The 22,219-nt window shown below is 41.6% G+C and overlaps 1 protein-coding gene across 5 annotated transcripts in view; it reads left to right on the top strand.

The window, feature by feature from the left end:
- Positions 1–4,893: 4,893 nt before the first annotated feature.
- The window catches only part of Ubr3 (ubiquitin protein ligase E3 component n-recognin 3), a 151,511-nt gene continuing 134,185 nt past the window's right edge, over positions 4,894–22,219 (top strand). For 3 of the 5 annotated variants that reach the window (XM_052182654.1, XM_052182655.1, XM_052182657.1), the window contains exon 1: positions 4,894–5,499. In XM_052182654.1, the coding sequence (XP_052038614.1) occupies positions 4,958–5,499 (542 nt within the window). In that variant the 5' untranslated portion in view covers positions 4,894–4,957. The remainder of the gene's footprint in view (positions 5,500–22,219) is intronic. The other 2 variants (XM_052182656.1, XM_052182658.1) reach the window with 1 other exon arrangement.

Raw genomic sequence — 22,219 nt, forward strand, 5'->3', positions numbered from 1 at the left:
TACTATACTTGGCTTGCAGGAGTGGTGGTGGTGGTGGTGGTGGTGGTGGTGGTGTGTGGGATCCCTGTCTCTGTCTGTTTCTCATTCTCTTTCTGAGATAGGGTATATGTGGCCTAAGCTGGCCTAGAATTTTGTTTTTGTTTGTTTTGTTTTGTTTTTTGGTTTTTCGAGACAGGGTTTCTCTGTATAGTCCTGGCTGTCCTGGAACTCACTCTGTAGACCAGGCTGGTCTTGAACTCAGAAATCCGCCTGCCTCTGCCTCCCAAGTGCTGGGATTAAAGGTGTGTGCCGCCGCCATTCTCCTGCTTCAGTGTCCCAAATTCTGGATGACAAATATGAGCTATGCCCCCCAATGCAAAGTATTCTTACTCCTTGCTTCAAGCGTGGTAAGCGAAAGTTCACTCTGGTGGTGTGACATGCTGCCTCTCAAGTACAAATGAAACCACACAGAAAAAGACAAAAGTTATAACTGAGAGATAAACACAATTCTTTCCAAAATTAATATAAAGGCCCTTACTGGAATATTTGCATTCACTGGAGCTCTGTCTATAGCAAGAGGAGGGAAAACCGATTTTAAGCCTAAAAAGAGAATTACACTCAACCATCCACACAGTGGAGGAAGGAGAGCTGTCTGTAGGCACCTGTGTCTGTGCCCTTGGTACCTCAGCCCCTCTGTCTCCAATTGGGCTCTCTTAACCCCAGCTCTGTGCTGGACTCTCTACAACTTCACAGCACAGCAGAAGGGCTCTTGTTTGCCAGGTCCACTTAGAACCCCTGGGAAGAAGTGACTGTCCTAGCAGCCAGTGTCCCTCTCTCAGCAAAGGGCAAGGACAGAATCATGGCGGACATCACAACAATATTTCTGTTTGTCCTCCAAATACGGGTCATCTCCCTCCAGCGTGCGTAGCAGTCACCAAATCAAGTGGCAAACATTGCACCTACCTCAGGGCAAGTTATTCTGATACATGATCACATTAAGACTTAACAAGCGCTGGGCGGTGGTGGCGCACGCCTGTAATCCCAGCACTCTGGGAGGCAGAGGCAGGCAGATTTCTGATTTCAAGGCCAGCCTGGTCTACAGAGTGAGTTCCAGGACAGCCAGGGCTACACAGAGAAACCCTGTCTCGAAAAACCAAAATCCAAAAAACCAAAAAAAAAAAACAAAAAAAAAAAAAACCCCAAAACAAAACAAAACAAAAAAAGACTTAACATGCAGACGTCATTGTTATTTTACCTGCCAAAGTAATACTCATTTCATAGCCTTTAAAACAGCTCTTCGCCTGTCCTTTCATTTTCTGACATAATTTTTTTTTTTTTTTTTTTTTTTTTTTTTTTTTTTTTTTGTGAGTCAGTTTATTGTGTAGCCCAGATTGGGCTTGATGATTTCGAAGTCCTGACCTTTCTGCCTCTACTCCCAAGTGCTGGGATGGAGCCTGGTATGGTGGCACATGCTTCTGATCCCAAGTCCCAACACCTGAAGAGGCAGAGAGGCAGAGGCAGAGAGGCAGAGGCAGAGGCAGAGGCAGAGGCAGAGAGGCAGAGGCAGAGAGGCAGAGGCAGAGGCAGAGAGGCAGAGGCAGAGGCAGAGGCAGAGGCAGAGGCAGAGAGGCAGAGGCAGAGGCAGAGGCAGAGGCAGAGGCAGAGGCAGAGGCAGAGGCAGAAGCAGAGGCAGGCACATCTCTATGAGTTTCAGGCCAGCTACAACCTTGTCTCAAAACAGACAAACAACAAAACAACACACAAAAAACCTCAAATTTCAAAAAAAAAAACCAACGATAAACAAAAACCAAGTGCTGAGATTGCAGGCAGCTATACACCCAGCTCCAGTATAGTTTTCTATCAATAAATATCAATGTCTGAAATGTTGGGGACTGTTGCAACTGGCTTCATCTTTAAAAAAAAATTTTTTTTTTTTTATTTAGTTTTTCATGACAGGGTTTCTGTAGACATGGCTGTCTGGCCTAGAACTCTGTATCCAAGTGCTGGGATTAAAGGGTATGTGCCACCACCTGGCTCTGGCTTTATCTTTTAGTTTGATTTTGGGGCAGGGTTAGAATGTCCTTGAATTCCCTACATAGCTGAGGATAGCCTTGAACTTCTGACCTTCCTGCCTTTTCTCAAGTGTTGGTTACATCAGTTGCTACCGGGGGTGGGGGGGGAGTGGGGGGGGTGGGGGGGGTGGGGTGGCGGGTGGGGGGGTGGGGAGTGTGTGAGGTGGGGGTCAGGGTGGGGGTGGGGTGGGGTGGGTGAGGGTGGGGTCAGGGTGGGGGTGGAATCTGCTGAGTCCTTTAAGACTGACTTTGCAGCTGAGCTTTCTGCAGTTCTCTCTTTTACTTAATATTGAAACAAGAGCATTTTTAGTAAGTTTCTCAGCTCATGTTTTAGAATATTTTTGGGAAAAAGCATGACTATGCATTTAGGGTTTGGCCTACATTAATTCGTCTGCAAACTCGTCTCATTTTGAAGGTACAAATATAGTTCTCAGAATGTTGTTGTTATTGTTAATAATATTATTTAACATCATTGTATGACCCAGTCCCCTCATCCCTTAAAAATTTTCCCAGGAAAGGTTTATCTGCCTCTATCAAGGTCCCAAAGATTTCTGCCTTGCCTTATACAGCAAAGTAGCTCACCAAATGTCTGCCAGCTTGCTCTCAGTTGCTCGCTGGGAGGTCTTGGGGCCTAGTCCTGGGAAGAACACAGATGTGCTGCCTGCTGTGCTTTGGGGCAAGTGAATCTCTTAAGGTCGGTTTCTCTGCTAGCACTTACTTAACAGGCTGACAGAACAGGCTAAAAGAAACCTTAAAGAGCTGGTGCATACTGGAAACTCAAGGAGTGTTGTCCACCGTAATAATTCCCAGTTGAGCAAGAATCAGACAGCTGGGCGGTGGTGGTACACGCCTGTAATCCCAGCACTCTGGGAGGCAGAGGCAGATGGATTTCTGAGTTCGAGGCCAGCCTGGTCTACAGAGTGAGTTCCAGGACAGCCAGGGCTACACAGAGAAACCCTGTCTCGAAAAAACCAAAAAAAAAAAAAAAAAAAAAAAAAAAAGAATCAGCCAGGTATTTGAATGTTACAAGCAGTGAGAAGGAAGGGAGTCTGAGTTACACAGTATTTCAGAACAGGCAACCCATTCCAACCCTGAAGCCCCAGGAAAGCCATCAATTAGTAAGGCTGCAGGAATGAGAATTTACTGCTCAAGACAGTTATTGAATGAATGAGAACCTTATAATTTTTTAACTAGTTTTTATGTATGGGTGTTTTGCCTGCATTGATGTATTACTGTGCACCACTTCACCACTTGCATGCAATGGCCAGAAGAGGGCGTCGGGATCCTTAAAATTAGAGTTAAAGATAGTTGCTATCTGGGTGCTAAAGATCAAACCTAGGTCACCTGGAAGAGCAGCTGGTGCTTTTATTTTTTTTAATCATTCCATTCGTATACATCTCAAATTATATCGCAATTCCCGTTACCCCTTCCACGAACCCCCCACCCCATGATATACCATTTCCCCTATCCAATCCCCTCCACCAATCCCCTATCCCCCCTCTGCCTTCCCTGCTCCCCTTTGCAGGTAGGAGAGTGCTCCCCCACCCACCCGCACTCCCCAGGCCCAGGCAGTTCTTAACCATTGACTCATCTCTTCAGCAACGCTGGGGATGTAGCTCAGTTTATATAGTTTATATAATGCACGATGCTCTGGGTTCAAGCCCTGACCCTATAAACCAGGCATGGTGCAGTAATTCCAACACTGGGAGATGGAGGTGGGAATTTAAGGTCATCTTAGCCTACACAGAATGCTTGAGGCCAGCCTGGTCTACAAAGTGAGTTCCAGGACAGCCAGGGCTACACAGAGAAACCGTCTCAAAACAAAACAAAACAAAACAAAACAAAACAAAAACAAACAAAAAAAACCAACCACAAAATATTTATATTTATTATATATATTATTCTAAATAATTATTATTCTATATATTTATATTTATTATAAGTACACTGTAGCTGTCTTCAGACACACCAGAAGAAGGTGCCTGGTCCCACTGAGGATGGTTGTGAACCACCATATGGTTGCTGGGATTTGAACTCAGGACCTTTGGAAGAGCAGTCGATGCTCCTGACCACTGAGCCATCTCTCCAGGCCCTAATCTTACTTTTCACATGGGCAATGTTGGGCACTCAGGGGGGCAGAGACGGGCAGATCTCTGTGAGTTCCAGGCCAGCCTAGTCTAGAGAGTGAGTTCCACAGAGAAACCTTGTCTCAAAAAATAAAGACCAAACCAACCAAACAAAGCAAATCAAGACCAAAAAGAAGATACCTTACTTTAAAAAAGACTTTATTTTAGGAGAGTCACCTGGCAGTAGTATCAGGCTAAAAACTGACTCGGGGAAGTATTTAGGAATCAGCTTCAATAGCAGCAGGAATAATTAAGTCTCTGATAACAGCAATCAACATCTGAAGATACAGATGCCTAAAATACATCTGGTAGCTATTGTGTGTAATTCCTATGTTCCAGGCAAATAAAGAAAAAGAACCCCACTTTTATCTATTTTTTTATTTTATTTATTTTTCTCTCATATATTACATCCCGACTGTAGGAGAACCACTTTTATTAAAGATCGTCTTTGCGCTGGTGTTCTTGTCTAAGTAGCTGTTAGTTTTGAAAGATGGGAGCCAACAGTTTGAGAGAGACCACAGGAGCAGAGCCCCGCTTGGTGGGTGGGGGGTGGCGGTGGCGGGGGGGGGGGGGGGGGGGGGGGGGGGGAGGCGGGGAGGAGCCCGATGAGGGGCGGGGCTTAGTTGGAGGGCGTGGGCAGGGGCGGGGACTGCACAGAAGTGGTCTGCGGGCGCCAGGTATCGCGAGAGTTGGGCGGGCCGAGCCATCACAGCAGTCAATTCCCCCACCCTCCCGGGAGGAGCCGGGGGCCCTGGACTCTCCAAATTCTGAGCTCTCATCATGGCGGCGGCGGCGGCGGCCGCGGCGGCCGTCGGAGGCCCGCAGCCGCCCCAGCCGGAGGAGCCAGCGCAGGGGCCGGCCTTAGACAAGGCGGCCACCGCCGCGCACCTGAAGGCTGCTCTCAGCCGGCCGGATAACCGTGCGGGCGCCGAGGAGCTGCAGGCGCTGCTGGAGCGGGTGCTGAACGCAGAGCGGCCGCTGGCCGGGGCTGCGGGCGGCGAGGAGGCGGCGGGCGGCGGCGGCCCAGCCGAGGCCGAGGAGGATGCCCTGGAGTGGTGTAAGTGCCTTCTGGCCGGCGGCGGCGGCTACGATGAGTTCTGCGCGGCCGTGCGGGCCTACGACCCCGCGGCGCTCTGCGGCCTGGTCTGGACGGCTAACTTCGTGGCCTACCGCTGCCGGACGTGCGGCATCTCCCCCTGCATGTCGCTGTGCGCGGAGTGCTTCCACCAGGGCGACCACACTGGACACGACTTCAACATGTTCCGCAGCCAGGCCGGGGGCGCCTGCGACTGCGGGGACAGCAACGTAATGCGGGAGAGTGGGTGAGTGGAGCCCCGGCGAGGTGACCCGGGCCGTGTGGTCTTGCGGTGTCGAGGGGGAGCCCGGGCGGGAGATCTGGGAGCCGACCCGCATCTGTCAAGGGAAGCTTGGGGGAGAGCGCAGACACAAGGGGTTGGAGGTGACTGCGCTGTCACTGGTGGGAAGGGGGTGGGGAAGCGAGGAGAGCTTGTGCGGGGAACCAGGCTGAGGATTTTCGAGGAGGTCAAGGTGGGCGAGTGATGGGGAAAAGGGTTCATTCAGTGTGTGGGGGCGTGAGTGCAGGGAGGTGGAGCGGATTCTTGGGAGAATCTGGTGTGGAGCTGTCAGTTGTGTACTTGTTGCAAAAGGGTGTACAGCTGCCTGCCTGGTTCTGGGGAAGAGCCCTGGAAGTGATTTAGATCGACTGGGAGGGAGTGATTTGGGATCTGAATTGGGCCAATAGGCAGGTTATGACCCTTGGGTGGGAAAAGCATCTGAGCAGTGCCTGTGTGTGTGTGCCTGTCGGTGTGAGGGACGGAGCTCTGGAGCTACTGGGGTGGAGGGAGGAGGGAAGGGGAGGGGCTTGCATAAAAAGAGACTGTTGAGCTGTCAGTGGAGTATGTGCTGTGCTGGAGTGACCGAGAATTGGGCCCCGAGCAGTCAGACATTGACTAGCCCTCACACCAGAAGAAGGAGGAAACCACTGAGCGAATTAGGAATCAAGTGCTGGGTTTTATCTAGTTAAGGGCGCCTTATTTGTTAATAGGAGAACATCCGTCTAAAAGGAGACACTCGACACATATGCATCTTTGACAAACGCATTGATGTGTGCAGCACACCTGGTGTGCCGTGACACCTATGCCTTAATCCACTTACATTACATACTTTAAATAGGAGTTAGAGGCTGAAGAAGAGGTTTCTGAGCTGATGGATTAAGGAGGAGGAATCAGGAGGTAGCAAGACCCTGCAAATAATAATAATCAGGGCTAGCAATTACAGCTGGATATTTTTGCTTTACTTTTCGCATTTTAATATTTATATATTATTGAATATAAACGCCAAAATAGTCTATAGTGAAAAATTTCCTCCTTTCTGGTCTGCCAGTTCCTTCTCACTGTTTTAAGTTTCTCTCAGTCCAAAGCAAGTAACAATAAATGTTTCCTCCTCCTGCTGTCTCCTCTCACACAAAAGGTAACATTGTTGTACATCTTCACTCGATGTCAGTTCTTGAGTCTATAGTGTAAAAATCGCTATACAATGTTCCTGTGAGTTTGCTGCCCTTGATTTATAATGTCATTTTATGGGCATGAAGAAGCCTATTATAAAATAAAAACCTCAGTGTGTCAGTCTTCTCTCACCTATAGAAGAATATTACTGGGGTAAATTTACAAAAGTGGGACTTAAAAATTGTTCTTCCTAAGGCTTGTAATAATTACTGTATGGAATGGCCTGTTTCCCTGTAGCTTCTTTAACAGTGTTATTAAAACTTTAGATTTTTTCTGTTTGGTGGAAGTGGTCAAATTTTAACTGCTTTACATAATTTAGCTCATATAATCTTTAACAATTTTGAGATACTTACTGCTGTTATTCCCATTGGAAAGGAAAACAGGGCACAGATTTTTAAAACTTGATGAGGTCCCTCAGATGGTGAGCTAGGCTTGCTGCTGTGACTGCTGACCTCTCAGCCCCTCCCCCACTGCCCGTGTGAAACTGCATCTTCAATTTGTTTGGGGATTTTACCTGGGGTTGGGCATCTGAAGAAAGTACTCTTCCACTTTCTTACACCTTCAATCCCTATTGAGTCAATATTATTCTTACTGGTTTTTCTGTTTAGTACTGTTTTGTCTTTTTGACTTTAAATACCATTTTGGAACCTCCAATTGAAAAATAAATTTTTTATTATTGCATGTATATGTATTTTGTGTGTGTGTATGTGTGTATGTAGGTCAGGAGACAAGTTTGTGGAGTCAGCTTTCTCCTTACACCGTTGTGAGGGCTCTGGAGACCAAATGTAGGCAGCTTGTGTGTCAAGCTTTCTTCATGCTGAGCCATCCTGCTGGCTTGCAGCCTCCTTTTAAAAGGAGCAATCTCTTACAGATCCTGAGACATTTTTACTTCTTGTTCTAGGTTAGCATTCAGGGGAACTAATAGTGAAAGAAATAATGTTGGTTCTTCTCTGGAATTTGGAACAAAGTGATAATTATCAGTTTTTTTCTGAAGTACAAATCAGGCATTTTAAAATTATAATGCTTCAATGTGGACGTGGAAATAATGTTAGTAAGGTTTCCTTTTTTTGATATAGGTCCCTGAAACTTGCTGTGTAGACCAAGCTGGCTTTGAACTTTCAGTGACCCTCTTGCTTCTGACTTTCAAGTGTTGTAATTATAGGTGTGAGCCACCATGTTGGGGATCTCCTCCTCCTCCTCTTCTTTTTTGAGACAGGGTCTTAATGTCTAACCCCAGCTGGCTAGGAATTCACAGTCTTCTTTCCGCCTCATTCCTTCAAATGCTGGGATTACAGGTGTGAGTCATTATGCCCAGCTTCTAATAAATTTGTTTGTTTGTTTGTTTATTCATTCATTTATTAAGAATACAAACACAGATTTAGGGCACCCATGCTGTAGATAGAGCCATGTACTTTTATTGAGATTTCGGGGAATTTATTTTCCCCATGGTAGCAGTTATATGTGAATTGACTTCTTAATATTTACTGATTTAATTATTGTCTTGGAGAAACAGAGCTCTTGCCTGTGTTTTCCAGGAATTGCCATGTCCAGTTTCATGGTCAAGACTAAACAGTGAACAGTATTGTGATAATTCTGAGATTTTCACAATTTAGCGGCTTAGGTGAAATTTGGTCTGAATACCTACTCTTCTGCCTTTAGAGGGATAGATAGTGATGACCAGGATTACAGACTAAGATGCAGCTTCAGGAACTATTTTAGAACTAGAAATCAACAAGTTATAACTGTGTTCCAGGTGGGCAGACCTGTGTTACCCTGGAAACAGTCCCTAAAGGTTGCTCGAGCATGTGGGCATATGTGTATTTTGGAGTTGCTCTTTTCGTTAGCATAAAGTGAGACTATCCTACTGGTTATGCAGTCTCAGGAAGATCCCATCTCTGTATTCTTATTACTGTATTGATCAGTTGCAGTGCTGGGGATTGAACCCTGGGCCTTATTTCTTACTAGGAATATGGTCTATCCTAGAGCTATACTTTATCCTTATGTCTGTGTACTTTTTTTATATTCAACACAATATATATATTTATACTAATTATAAAAAGGATTGACATATTATTAAGTGAACATAAAAAGGTAAAGTCTTCACTCTGGGAGGCAGAGGCAGGCAGATTTCTGAGTTCAAGGCAGCCTGGTCTACAGAGTGAGTTCCAGGACAGCCAGGACCATACAAAGAAACCCTGTCTCAAAAAAAAAAAAAAAGAGATAAAGTAATTTTGTTTGTTTGTTTTGTTTTTAATAGAGTTTAAAATCTTAGCTTTTATTGTGGTAGAAACCCAAAATAAGAACAATTTTCAGACAATGGAGTTCATTGTAATAAGGCTGTACTTTAATGTCCCTCACATCACCAAAGGATTTTACCTCCATAGTAGCTAAGAGTTGACAGTTATGTCACACCAAGGAATGAATTGTAGGCACAGTTATTTAGATATAGATTTCCTGCTATGGTCAAAGTTATTTGACTTGAGTGATTGTCATTATTCTCAGCCCACGAGGAACAGGTTACTTCATTTAAGAAATGACATGTGTATTAAGATGGTCTATCCATGAAGTCATTCACCATCTGTTTCAGTGAACAGTGGTGGTGACACAGGTGTTAGGTGAGGGTAAGATTCTGATTCATTGGCTTTCAACAAACCCACACAAGTATTATGTGTGGTGATTTTGAAAAGCATTCATCTCAGAAAAAGAGTATCTTGTAAGGTCATCTTCTTCAAAATTGATACAATAATTATAAATATCAAGCAAAACATTCAGTCTCATTCTTTGTTCTTCTCTTACAAGATACCTCCCAAATTAATTGTCTACTTTTTTTGGCTGTATAAATAATTTTGAAATATGTAAGCTGTTCTTCTGAAAACCATAGTATAGTGTAAAAACATCAATAAAAAATCCTACTAATAGAGAGGCTGAGATAGGAGAAGCATGATTTCAAGACCATTATGTGGTACACAACAAGACACTGTCACATACAAACAGAAAGTGTATATGGATTGTACAATATTGGACCTATTTCCCCAATTACCAAATTAGAGAGACCACTGGGTGACTGCCAACAAATTTCTAATTTCTCATATTTTTTAATTTCAATGGATTAGGATATGTTGGTAATATTAATTTTCATATTAAGAGATATTAAGGAAAAGTGATTGTTATTTTCTATTATTTTTGTTGTTAGAGGTGGAATTATATTTGTGTGGGTTTGTTGAAAGATTACTTTCTTGCTTTTTCTAGGGTTTAGTTTCCCTCCTTGTGTTGGTGTTTTCCATCTATTATCCTTTGTTGGGCTGGATTTGTGGAAAGATATTGTGTAAATTTGGTTTTGTCCTTGAATATCTTGTTTTCTTCGTCTATGGTAATTAAGAATTTTGCTGGGTATAGTAACCTTGGGCTGGCATTTGTGTTTTCTTGGGGTCTGGATGAGATCTGCCCAGGATCTTCTAGCTTTCATAGTCTCTGGAGAGAAGTCTGGTGTAACTCTGATAGGCCTGCCTTTATATGTTACTTGACCTTTTCCCTTTACTGCTTTTAATATTCTTGCTTTGTTTAGTGCATTTGGTGTTTTGATTATTATGTGACGGAAGGAATTTCTTTTCTGGTCCAGTCTATTTGGAGTTCTGTAGGCTTCTTGTATGTTCATGGGCATCTTTCTTTAGGTTAGGGAAGTTTGCTTTTCTAATTTTGTTGAGGATATTTACTGGCCCTTTAAGTTGGGAATCTTCACTCTCTTCTATACTTATTATCCTTTCTTCTCATTGTGTCCTGGATTTCCTGGATGTTTTGGGTTAGGAGATTTTTGCTTTTTGTTTTTTCTTTGACGGTAGTGTCAATGTTTTCTACGGTATCTTCTGCACCTGAGATTCTCTCTTCTATCTCTTATATTCTGTTGGTGATGCTTGCATCTATGACTTCTGATCTCTTTCCTAGGTTTCCTAGCTCCAGAGTTGTCTCACTTTGTGATTTCTTTATTGTTTCTAGATCCTGGATGGTTTTGTTCAATTCTTTTGCCTGTTTGATTGTGTTTTCCTGTAATTCTTTAAGGGTTTTTTGTGTTTCCTCTTTAAGGGCTTCCAGCTGTTTACCTGTGTTCTCCTGTATTTCTTTAAGGGAGTTATTTATGTCCTTCTTAAAGTCCTCTATCATCATCATGAGAAGTGATTTTAGATCTGAATCTTGCTTTTCCGGTGTGATGGTGTATCTAGGACTTGCTATGGTGGAAGAATTGAGCTCTGATGATGCCAAGTAACCTTGGTTTCTGTTGCTTATGTTCTACGCTTGCCTCCTGCCATCTGGTTATCTCTAGTGCTACCTGCCCTTGCTATATCTGACTGGAGCCTGTCCTTCCTGTGATACTAGTTGTGTCAGAACTCCTCAGAATCAAGCTGTCTCTGTGATACTGTGATTCTGTGATCCTGTGATCCTGGGTGTGTCCTAGCTCCTGGGAGTCAAGCTGCCTCTGGGATCCTGAGATCCTGATGTGACCAAGCTCCCGTGATCCTGTGATCCTGGGCATGTTAGAGCACCTGGGAGTGTAGCTTCCTCTGGGTGTTGTGGAACTGGCTGTGGAGTTTGTGCCCAAGGTTTGCTCAGGGAACTGCCCAGAAAGACCAGAAGGAACCTGTGGCACTGGTCTGGCAGAGTTCCTGTGTGCCTGGGTCCCACTAACTCCTAGTGTTGGTACATATGTTGTATCCTTTTCACCTCTGATTCTATGATCCTGGGCGTGTTTGTGGTGTTTTTTTTTTTTTTTTTTTTTTTTGGATTTGGTTTTTCGAGACAGGGTTTCTCTATATAGCCCTGGCTGTCCAGGAGCTCACTCTGTAGACCAGACTGGCCTCCAACTCAGAATTCCACCTGCCTCTGCCTCCCAGAGTGCTGGGATTACAGGCATGTGCCACCACCGCCCGGCTCTGTGTCTGTGTTTTTAATAAAGGAAGAAATCATGGTGTGCCTTCAACCTTTTTATGTGTCTGTTGTGGTAAGATGTTGTGTGACTGGAGATGATCTGTTATAATGGTATTAGCATTTCATTTACAAATTTCCAAGTATAGAAATATGGGGATTTATTTTTTATTTATTTATTTTTGGGCAGGGTTTTCTACTTACCATTGACTAGCTGTCCTAAAAAACTCTATAGACAAAGTTGGTCTTGAACCCATAGAGCGCTTCCTGCCTCTTGCTTTCTGAGTGCTGTGATAAAGGCAAGTGCCACCACCACTGGCTTCTACAGTTTTGATTTAGTAACATTGCTATTGTCAGTGTAATAGAATTAGCAGATACACGAAACAGAGGAAATAATTGAGAACTCATTTGTGAGATGATATCACAAAGGATATGGGAATGTTTTTATAGTTTTAATAATGGCATATCTGGGCTGGGGAAATGGCTCAGTACTTAAGAGTAATTATAGCTCTTGTAGCAAACTTGGATTCAGTTTCCAGCACCCACATGATGGCTTACAACCACTGTTACTCCAGTTCCAGGGGATCCAGCATTCTCCTCTAGTCTTGGGGATATTGCACACATGTGGTGCATATATACATACAGGCAAAATGCATGTGCTTAAAGCAAAAAGAAAAATAAAATAGAAAAAAATCTTGAAAAAAATACTGTATAATAATATGACGTTTTTATCTATGGTGCTGGCAATTAAGTCACTCTGCTTTCCACACGCACAAGAGTCACTTAGAGTGTAATTGTTGTCATAAATGGTTGATGGTGCGTGAGACAAAAGAGAGCAAAACCGTGTGATGAAAAATGTAGAATAAATCTAACTGGCTAGTTTTAGGCTATGATGGGATATGAAATAGAATTCTGATTTTACACATTCCTTTAATTTTGATGTATTTTGACTATTTAATATATTACCATGAATTACATATCATTTTTTTTGCTACTTTGCTTACTTTCTTCCAAATTTTAAGGTCCTTAAAAAGGGCGGGGGGGGGGCACCCTAGAGGCCAGCATAGATGCATTCAGTAGATGCTTCCTACAGGTTAGGTTGGCCTGATAGTATGAGAAAAGTTGCCCTAAGATTACATTACTTTATTATTCAGGAGATGGCATTGATTATCAGATTCATAGCAGCTGTTTTCAGAGTGTTTAGGGTAGTTTTCCCTACTATCTATGTCAAAATGTCAAAAGTAGTAACTATTGGCTATGAAAGAAAAATGAGTGGATAAAATAAAAGGTCAAGGTCCATTCCCCAGTAAGGGGTTTCTCTAATTTTCATTTGACCGTAATTATGTACTTAAAAGATGTTGAAGAACAGATCAGTATGTTTGATATTTAGGTAGTTTGTTTTGTGACAGTACTTCAGTGGAGACGGTGAATATCTGGTTAACTCTTTCTCTTCATTACTTTCTTCAACATATATAGGACAGTGTCTCATATTAATACATAGTGTATTTTCTTTTTTTTTAAACCTTTTTTTCTATTTTATGTATATGAGTGTTCTGCTTGAATACATGTATGCAGACCACTTGCATGCCTGATGCTAGAAGATGGATCCCCTGGAACTAGAGTTCCAAATGGTTTTGAATCACCAGGTGGACGGGGAGTTGTCCTGGGTCCACTGCAAGAGCCATCAGTGCTCTGAAGCACAGACTAGCCTTGAACTACCCGCGCTGCCGCCTGAGTGCAGGATTAAAGATGTGCAGCATCACTCTCTCAGTTTTAAGAAAGTTACTTTGCAGCCAGGCGTGGTGGCGCACGCCTGTAATCCCAGCACTCTGGGAGGCAGAGGCAGGCAGATTTCTGAGTTCGAGGCTAGCCTGGTCTACAGAGTGAGTTCCAGGACAGCCAGGGCTACACAGAGAAACCCTGTCTCGAAAAAAACAAATAAAAGAAAGTTACTTTGCATTCCACTGCATTTGGGGGGGGGGTGTTATAAATATATTGTTGTCAATATTGCGATATAGTTTATTTCAAAAAAATTAATTTACAGTCTTCTCAGTGTATGAGTTGCTTTCTTTCCATTCTGGTCCACATAACATGATATTTTAATCTTTGATTTTCGTGGATATTTTTAATTTCACACCGAAAACTCAGCAGTGATAGCAGTCTATTCATGGGTTCTGTATAGCCTTTCCCCCTTTCCAGCTTGGCAGTGTGGTTTTTCCAGCAAGCTGTGGATTTTGTACCTGAGATGTTGCCTTTCCATTGATGGTAGATGTCATCATGTTATTACCATTGGTCCCAGGAACTTGTACTAGCGAGGCCAGGGCTGCTTCTTTTCTGAGTTGACTGTTGAAGGTAATGGTGGTGCATGTCCTTGGATAGATACCCAGCCTATCTTCTTTTGGATGATGCTGTAGGGAACCCCTATCTTGAGACACAGAATTAGTTTGTCACTAGTTTATTGGTGTCATTTGGTATCATTCTTTTTTATGAACTGTTGTTGTATGACTTTGTGACTTTTGGTTTTTGTTGTCCTGTGCCCTAGGAAAGTCAGAGAAATTAAAATTGCGTAGTATCCTCTTCCCTTTCCTTTTGCTGCCTTCTTGGTACCAAGGCTTGTTCTTTTGTTTTGTGTCTACTTGGTCCTTCCTGTTGTCTGTTGCTGCCAGAGTCTAGGGCCATTGTCATATTATGCCCTATTCTATAAAGGTGCCGTTGTCCTGCCTGTCTTTGTATGATATCTCCCTACATGCCAATCTGTCTTTCCCTGGTGCTGGTGGGCCCCTCTTCGTTATCTTTACTGCACTTTTTACATTCCTAACCTTGAAGAAGCTCAGTGTGAGTTTTAATTCCACAGTGAATGGAACTCATCCATAAGGCAGCATGTATCTAGCACATATGTGAGGCTGTGGTGCAGTCTGTGACTTTACGACCGAACAGTGTCTATTTATCTTCAGTTTATACTTCTTTAAGTAATGACCTTTCAACAAATATTTGATAATATAGTTTTACTCTCCCATTTATATCCTATTTACACATACTGACATTTAAGCAAACTAGTTAATTGTGTTACACAATATGGTTATTGGTAGAAAGTACTATAATTATTATTTTTTTGTTTTTTTCGAAGCAGGGTCACATTGTATACCTGGCTATCCTGAACTTACTGTGTATACTGGCTAGATTCTCCTGCCTCTGTCTTTTGAGCGCTAGATTTAAAGGCATGCACTGCCACTCCTGGTAGAGCTAATCTCTTGAATTAATGTATGTCTGTATGTATTTGCATGGATTACTTGTAAAATTTTCTTCCCTATGAACTTGGAATTTTCTCTAATGAAAGTCATCTAACTGTGAAGTTACCAATTCAAGCAAAGTAGCAAAATACGTTTCGTGCTGTAAGATCTTGGAGAAAGAAGAGCTGAAGAAATCCCCAGTTCTTTTTCTGTATTCATTGTCCTTTTTTATTACTAATGTACCAGAAGTAGTGTAGACATGATTTCTGATTTCAGCGGGTAGAGTATTTTGTGGCATCTTAAGTTTAGCAACAATTTGGAAGTCCTCGTAGTTGTAATTATTTTTCTCTTATTATTATAATACTTCAAAACTATTTTAAACTATGAAACAATTTGAACAGAGCAAAACACCTAGGATTGTACTTACCTCAGAGACATAACCACCTCACGTGTGCTGCTGTTAGTAAGAAAACGAAGTCTCGCCCTTGGTCCCCCCTTTTCCTTTGTTTCTCTGGAGTTGGCCATTATGCTGAAACCTGCCAGTCACATCTATGCAGGTGTTCATGCTTGAGGTCTAGTATCTGTGGCTTTTTGAACCTCTTATTGGTAGGAGGAATTGAAGCACAGAACATTTGGTGACATGGAAAGGGAGGGGGCCCTTTACCGGGTCTGGTTGAAGCTTCTTGCCCGCTGAGAACCAAGAGTTCTTTCACATCAGCGTAGCTAGAGGCCTTTCTCCCTTCATAGCTATAGGCCTGCTGTTTTCCAGAAATCTCTCAATCTTTAGAGAAAGGATACATGGCCCAACCCTCTTGTTCAGCCCTGTGGCTCCTGTTTGCATCTTACTGGATTTAATCTCATTCAAGGTGCCTCCAGAGCCAACCTATAATTCTATTGAGAAGAGAGAAAAAAAAACAACTTGTTTTTAAAAGCCATGTAAACCAAAAGTAGCCAAAGTAATATGTAAAGCTAATGCTAAGATATAATTGCAAGTCTCTTGAGCAAATGGGCCACATCTGACTATGTCTTATTAACAGTCTTCTTAATATAGTGTCTTTTTAATAATTGTGTTTCTTCTCTGAGAAGCCTGTATCTATGCTGTTAGGTGAGTCTTATTCTTTTCTCTGATTTTCTTTCTATTGTAAGAAACTACATTTCTGCTTCATATTTGCTGTAATTAGTTTCCATGTCAAAGCCAGCAATTCTGAATATGCCTGAGTAGAGAGTTCTCTGAAAAGAACTCAGACTGCTGCGGGCTGCATAGAGCTGTGGAGCCTCCCTGCCACCAAGGGCAGCCTTGCTTTTGGTCTATTGTTTCTTTTTTTCCTTCTGTTTTCTTGCCCCCTGAAATTCATTGGCATCTATTTCTTATTTTCTTTCATCTTTTTGTTTCTGTAACTTCTTTCTTTTCTACCCGTGCCCCAGTTCCTTAGTACCCACTTGGATGGAGGCTGGCATTTTATTAACAAATGCCTAGGCCTTAATCTAGGCTTGTTCCCTGACTTGTAACTCAATTATCCTGTCTATGTCTTGTTGTGTGACTGGTTATCTCTCCTCAGTTTTATATGCCTGACTTCCTCTGAGTCGAGATGGCAAATCTTAAGTGCCTGACTATTTTATCCCAGAGTTCCTTGATGTCTGCTGACTGTCCCACCTCCTACTTCTTGCCTTTGCAATAGGTCGATCAGCAGCTTCACACCGTGCATAGAAACATTATCCCTACATTTCCCTCTTTTAGTTCAATAAAAGGCTCTTTCACTAACATCCATATATAATATATAACTATATACAATATACAATATAATTATATACAATAAGAATAGTTGTGAAAACCATCAAATGGGCATTCACAATGTCCATTTCAATATATTTGGTAACCTTGGAGAAAGTATTATTTATCCTATCTCCGTGAGTCCAAAGTTCTGTACCTAATTCATTTTCCATCATAACTTTACTTTATCAACCTATAGATATCTTCTTAGACCTTAAATAGATATCTTGAATCCTAAATAAATTAAGCTTAATTGTGAGACAGTAACTATCTAGTCTTTAACCCCATTTGAGATCTGAGAAGGATAATTATTACCTGAGTAAACAGGAAATGTAGAGCAAGCAGCTTCTGGAACTGTAGAAATGACAGAGGCCGGTGACTACCTGGACAGTCCCCCAGGCTCCTCTGTGCCCTTGGAGCCTCGTCTTCTGCCTTCTGGACCAGAGGTCTGACACACTTTTTTATGAAGCAGGAATTGTGAAGGTCTGCCTACCTTGTTTTGGCAAGGCTCAGCAGTCAACTTCCCTGTGTCCTGTTTGTCCATTTTGGGCAACATATTGTCAACAGTTGAAGCAAGGGCAGTTTCTTGTCCAGTGGTTAGTTTGCATATTTGAAGCAAACTCCACAATGTGGTTCTTCTATATTTATCATCTTCTTTGAAGTAGAATGGGGTGCTTCCAGGAGCAGACATGTCTTACTGTCTTGAAAAACCTTATATTAATAAAGCATCTTTAAATGCCATATATTGAGGATTTTGAAGGTCATCGATCAATAGTACATCTGAGTAGGCAAATATTGTTGTCCATTATCTGTTCAACTTTGAAAATAAGCTTAATAAAGCTTATTAACACGACCACAAGTTTGATTGACTACTAACTTGAATTTCTTCTTCTTTTTTTTTTTAAAGATTTATTTATTTATTTTATGTTTAAGTACACCATCATTGTCTTCTAACATACCAGAGTCACTGTTTTCAAACATGGGCATCAGATCCCATTATAGATGGTTGTGAGCCACCATGTGGTTGCTGGGGATTGAACTCATGACCTCTGAAAGAGCAGTCAGTGCTCTTTAACTACTGAGCAATCTCTCCAGCCCTAACTTGAATTTCTTAATTGTCTTTATTATCCTAAACAGTTTGCAGTAGCAGCTTTCAAGGACTAGAACTTCACATTACATTTTAAAATGAGTTGCATGGGTATAATTGAAACATCTCCCCAATCTCCCCACTTATATAAATATTTATATGTAAACATACACACACACACACACACACACATATATATATATATATATATACAAATATATAAAATACATGTTTAGATATATATGTATAGATATATGTGTATATGTATAGATATATTTGTATGTATATATATGTATAAAGTATATAAAATATATATATATATAATATTTGTCTTGTTGAAGTTCTTTAGTATAAAAGTAGAGTCAATAATTTATCCTTTTATTGTATCATTCCTGTATTCCCATCCTTTTTTCTTTTTATCTCTTCTCTCCACTCTTCCTCTAACATTAGATAAGAGAGAAAGAAGGATAGAGGAAAGAGAATGAAAGAGAGAAAGAAAGCTCTAAATCTAACCTCTTTACTTTGTTTTCCCCCTGACAATTTGTAATCAGCCCCACCCCTAAACAGTGACAAATGCCTATTACCCATTGAATGACGAAAACCCTCATTTTTGGGAATGGGCATCATTCTCTTAAAATTGCTTCCAGGACAACTTCTAAGCTGTTGACCCTAGCTGATTTGGGCTATTTGTAACTGGGAGCTTTTCCAATATCCAATGATAATGACTTGGAGGGTTATTATTCATTTATAAATTTATGAATTTCTAGGCCTTAATCTAGGTTTTTTCCCCTACTAGCTTGTAACTCAGTTATCGCATTTATACTGTTCTATGTCCTGCTACATGGCTGGTTCCTCTCCTCAGTTTCATATGTTCGACTTTCTCTGCCTTCAAATGGTGAATCTTAAGTGCCTGACTATTTTAGCTCAGAATTCTTTTCTTTCTCCCTGATGTCCCACTTCTTACTTTGTGCATCTGCTATAGGGTATCAACTTATTATTTTAACCATTCAGGGGGAGGCGCCTTAGGCAGACAAGGAAGGGCGGAGACACATTTTCACACAGTGCATATAAACATTATTCCTACATAGATCATTAATTGCTCTTTTCTGGCTTTTTTTTTTTTTAAAGATTTATTTATTTCATGTATGTGAGTACACTGTTGCTATCTTCAGACACACCAGAAGAGAGCATTGGATCCCCATTACAGATGGTTGTGAGCCACCATGTGATTGTTGGGAATTGAAATCAGGACCTCTGGAAGAACAGTCAGTGTTCTTAACTACTGAGCCCTCTCTCCAGCCCCTTTTCTTTCTTTTGTTTGTGTGTGTGTTATATGTAATTGCACATGTGTAGGGGTGTACATGCACAGGCATGCATGTGTTTCTTGCATATTGAAGTTAGAGGTTGACATCAGGTGCTTTTATTACTCTCTGCAATCTTCTTATTAAAAGTTTGCTTATCTATGTATGTGTGTGCGGAGGTCAGAGAATGCTTTGTTGGAATTGGTTTTCCCCTTCTACCGTGTGGGACTCGGGTTAAACTCAGGTAGTCAGGAAGGACTGCAGCCACCTTTACTTGCTAAGACATCTTGCTGGCCCTCCACTTTTGTTTTTCGAGAGAGGGTCTCACTTCACCTAAAGCTCACAAAAAAGCAAGAGTAGCACCCATTTGTACCCCCAGCAATAATAGCAGAGGGGAGACAGACAGACTAGGGGCTATGTATATGTAGTCAAAAGGTCTAGCCTAAACACAAAGTTCCAGGTTGTCTTAGTTAGGGTTTTACTGCTGTGAACAGACACCATGACCCAGGCAAGTCTTATAAAGGACAACATTTAATTGGGGCTGGCTTACAGGTTCAAAGGTTCAGTCCATTATCATCAAGGCAGTAGCATGACAGCATCCAGGCAGGCATGGTGCAGGAGGAGCTGAGAGTTGTCAGCAGAATATTGGCTTCCCCTTGAAAAGAATTCAGGAGTCACAGATGCAAGCATCAACAACAGAATACAAGAGATAGAAGAAAGAATCTCAGGTGCTGAAGATACCATAGAAAACATTGACTCAACAGTCAAAGAAAATGCAAAATGCATAAAGCTGGTAACCCAAAATATCCAGGAACTCCAGGACACAATGAGAAGACTAAACCTAAGGATTATAGGTATAGAAAAGAGTGAAAATTTCCAACTTAAAGGGCCAGTAAATATCTTCCAACAAAATTAGAGAAGCAGACTTTCTTAACCTAAAGAAAGAGATGCCCATGAACATACAAGAAACCTTCAGAACTCCTAACAGATTGGACCAGATCAGATAGTCCTCCCAGCACGTAATTTTTTTATGTCTACCATTTTATCTGCATTATTTTTCATGATAATCTTCAATTTTAACATGTTTTCCTATATATTTCTTCTATTTTATCAAAAATGTTTTCCATGTAAATCTCTGGTTTTATCACAAAATGTTTTTAAGTCCACCTTCAATTAATTTAGTAAGGTTTTTTTTATGTCAATTGTTTTATCTGTATACTTTTCCATGAAATAGTCCATTTTAACATGTTTTTCTATATATTTCTTGAATTTTATCAGAAATATTTTCCATGTAAATCTTCAATTTTACTTGAAAATGCTTATAATTCCACTTTCAATCAATTTGGAATTATTTTTATGCCTACCATTTTATCTGTATAATTTTCCATGAAATAGTCAATTTTAACATGTTTTTCTGTATATTTCTTCAGTTTTATCAGAAATATTTTCCATGTAAATATTCAACTTTATCAGAAAATGTTTATAATTCCACTTTCAATCAATTTAGTAATACTTTTATATCTACCATTATTATATTTATATAAAATTTTCCATGATAATCTCCAATTAAAAAAAAAGAATATTGGCTTCCAGGCAGCTAGGATAGGGGTCTTATAGCCCACACCCACAGTGACACACCTACTCCAACAGGGCCACACCTTCTAATCACGTTACTCCCTGGACGAGCATATATAAACCATCACACAGGTTCAACATGGTGGAAGGAGACAACCAATTGTTCTCTGGCCAAAACTCTTCAGAGATCTGTTGTCTCCTCCTCCCCTGCTGGAGTTACAGGCACGCACCACTCTGCTTAGCTCTTTATGTGCAGGTCCTGGTGCTTGCACAGCAGACACATTACTACTGAGCTGCTTCTTCCTCAGCCCTGTGGTGCTTTGCTAATAAGGTTTTTTTTTTTTTTTTTTCTTTTTTCTTTTTTCTTTTTCTTTTGAGAGAGGGTTTCTCTGTGTAGCCTGGCTGCCCTGGAACTCCTCAGAGGCCATCCATTACACATTGACCATTACATAATGCTCTGTGGATCAGGCTGGCCTTGAACTCAAGAGATCTCCCTGCCTATGACTCACAAGAACTAGGATTAAAGGCCGCCTGCTCCACCATCACCCAGCTTTTTATTTTATTTTATTTTATTTTTAGAATATACTTCTGTCAGTCTTCCTTGTTCATTTGGAAAGGGTCTGGTGTTTTGTAGCAGTGGTTTGTAGTGGTGCCCAGGTTTTCCAACTTTTTAGATGACTTTTTGTATCCAGGGGCTCAATGAAATCTTTGTAAGCACTATGTTATGGAGTTACATATGTAACTCTTACATTTTAAATAGTTTTCTGTTTATTCTATTAATTACTGAGCAAGTATCAAAGCCTGCTAACCTGAAAACCTGAATTTAATCCCATGTGGTACCAGGAGAAAAACAACTCCTGAAAGCAAAAGTTGTCCTCTGACTTCCATTCATGGCACAGTGTTGTGGTGGTGGTGGTGGTGAAAACTCCTTCCATAGCCCAGGCTGGCCTGGAACTTTATATAGCCTAGGCTGGCCTGGAACTTTATATAGCCTAGGCTGGCCTGGAACTTTATATAGCCTAGGCTGGCCTGAAACTTGTGATAGTCCATCTGCTACAGCCTACCAGGTGCTGGGATTCCATGAGTCTTCTCCCAAATTCCCCTTGATTTTTTTTTTTAACTATTTCCTTTTCTAGTTTGTGTGCTATAATTTTTACTGTGGTCTGAAGAAAGGGCTTGATGCCCAGTGTCAATACTATGACAGGTGTTTGCAAAAAGAAAGAGCTTGAATGTAGGTCATCTGATAAGGAGACAGGAAGAATGCTAAAATGTCTCCCTGACTGACCAGAAGTAGAGGGAGAAAGGGAACCAAAGCCTGGTTGGTTGATTGAAGCCAGAATAGTGGCTTGGTGGAACAGTTGGTGTCCGATATGTCAGAGCAGACAGGACTTTTGGATATTTTGTGACTGAGTGTCTGGATTGATCCTGTAACTGTGGTTGACGTGAAGCCCTTTCTTCTCACCTGTGTGTGTTCTGTGCATGCACTCACAGGTGTGGAGCTGGACAAGCATGGAGGTAGGTATGGAGGCCAGAGGCAGACAGATGTTGGGGGCCTTTTTAAACGAATTGCTCTGTACTTGTTGTTTGAGACCGAGTCTCTTGTTGGATGTGGAACTTGGTCTTTAGGCTACACTTT

Source organism: Apodemus sylvaticus, chromosome 5, assembly GCF_947179515.1.
Source record: "Apodemus sylvaticus chromosome 5, mApoSyl1.1, whole genome shotgun sequence".
Lineage (NCBI taxonomy): Eukaryota > Metazoa > Chordata > Mammalia > Rodentia > Muridae > Apodemus > Apodemus sylvaticus.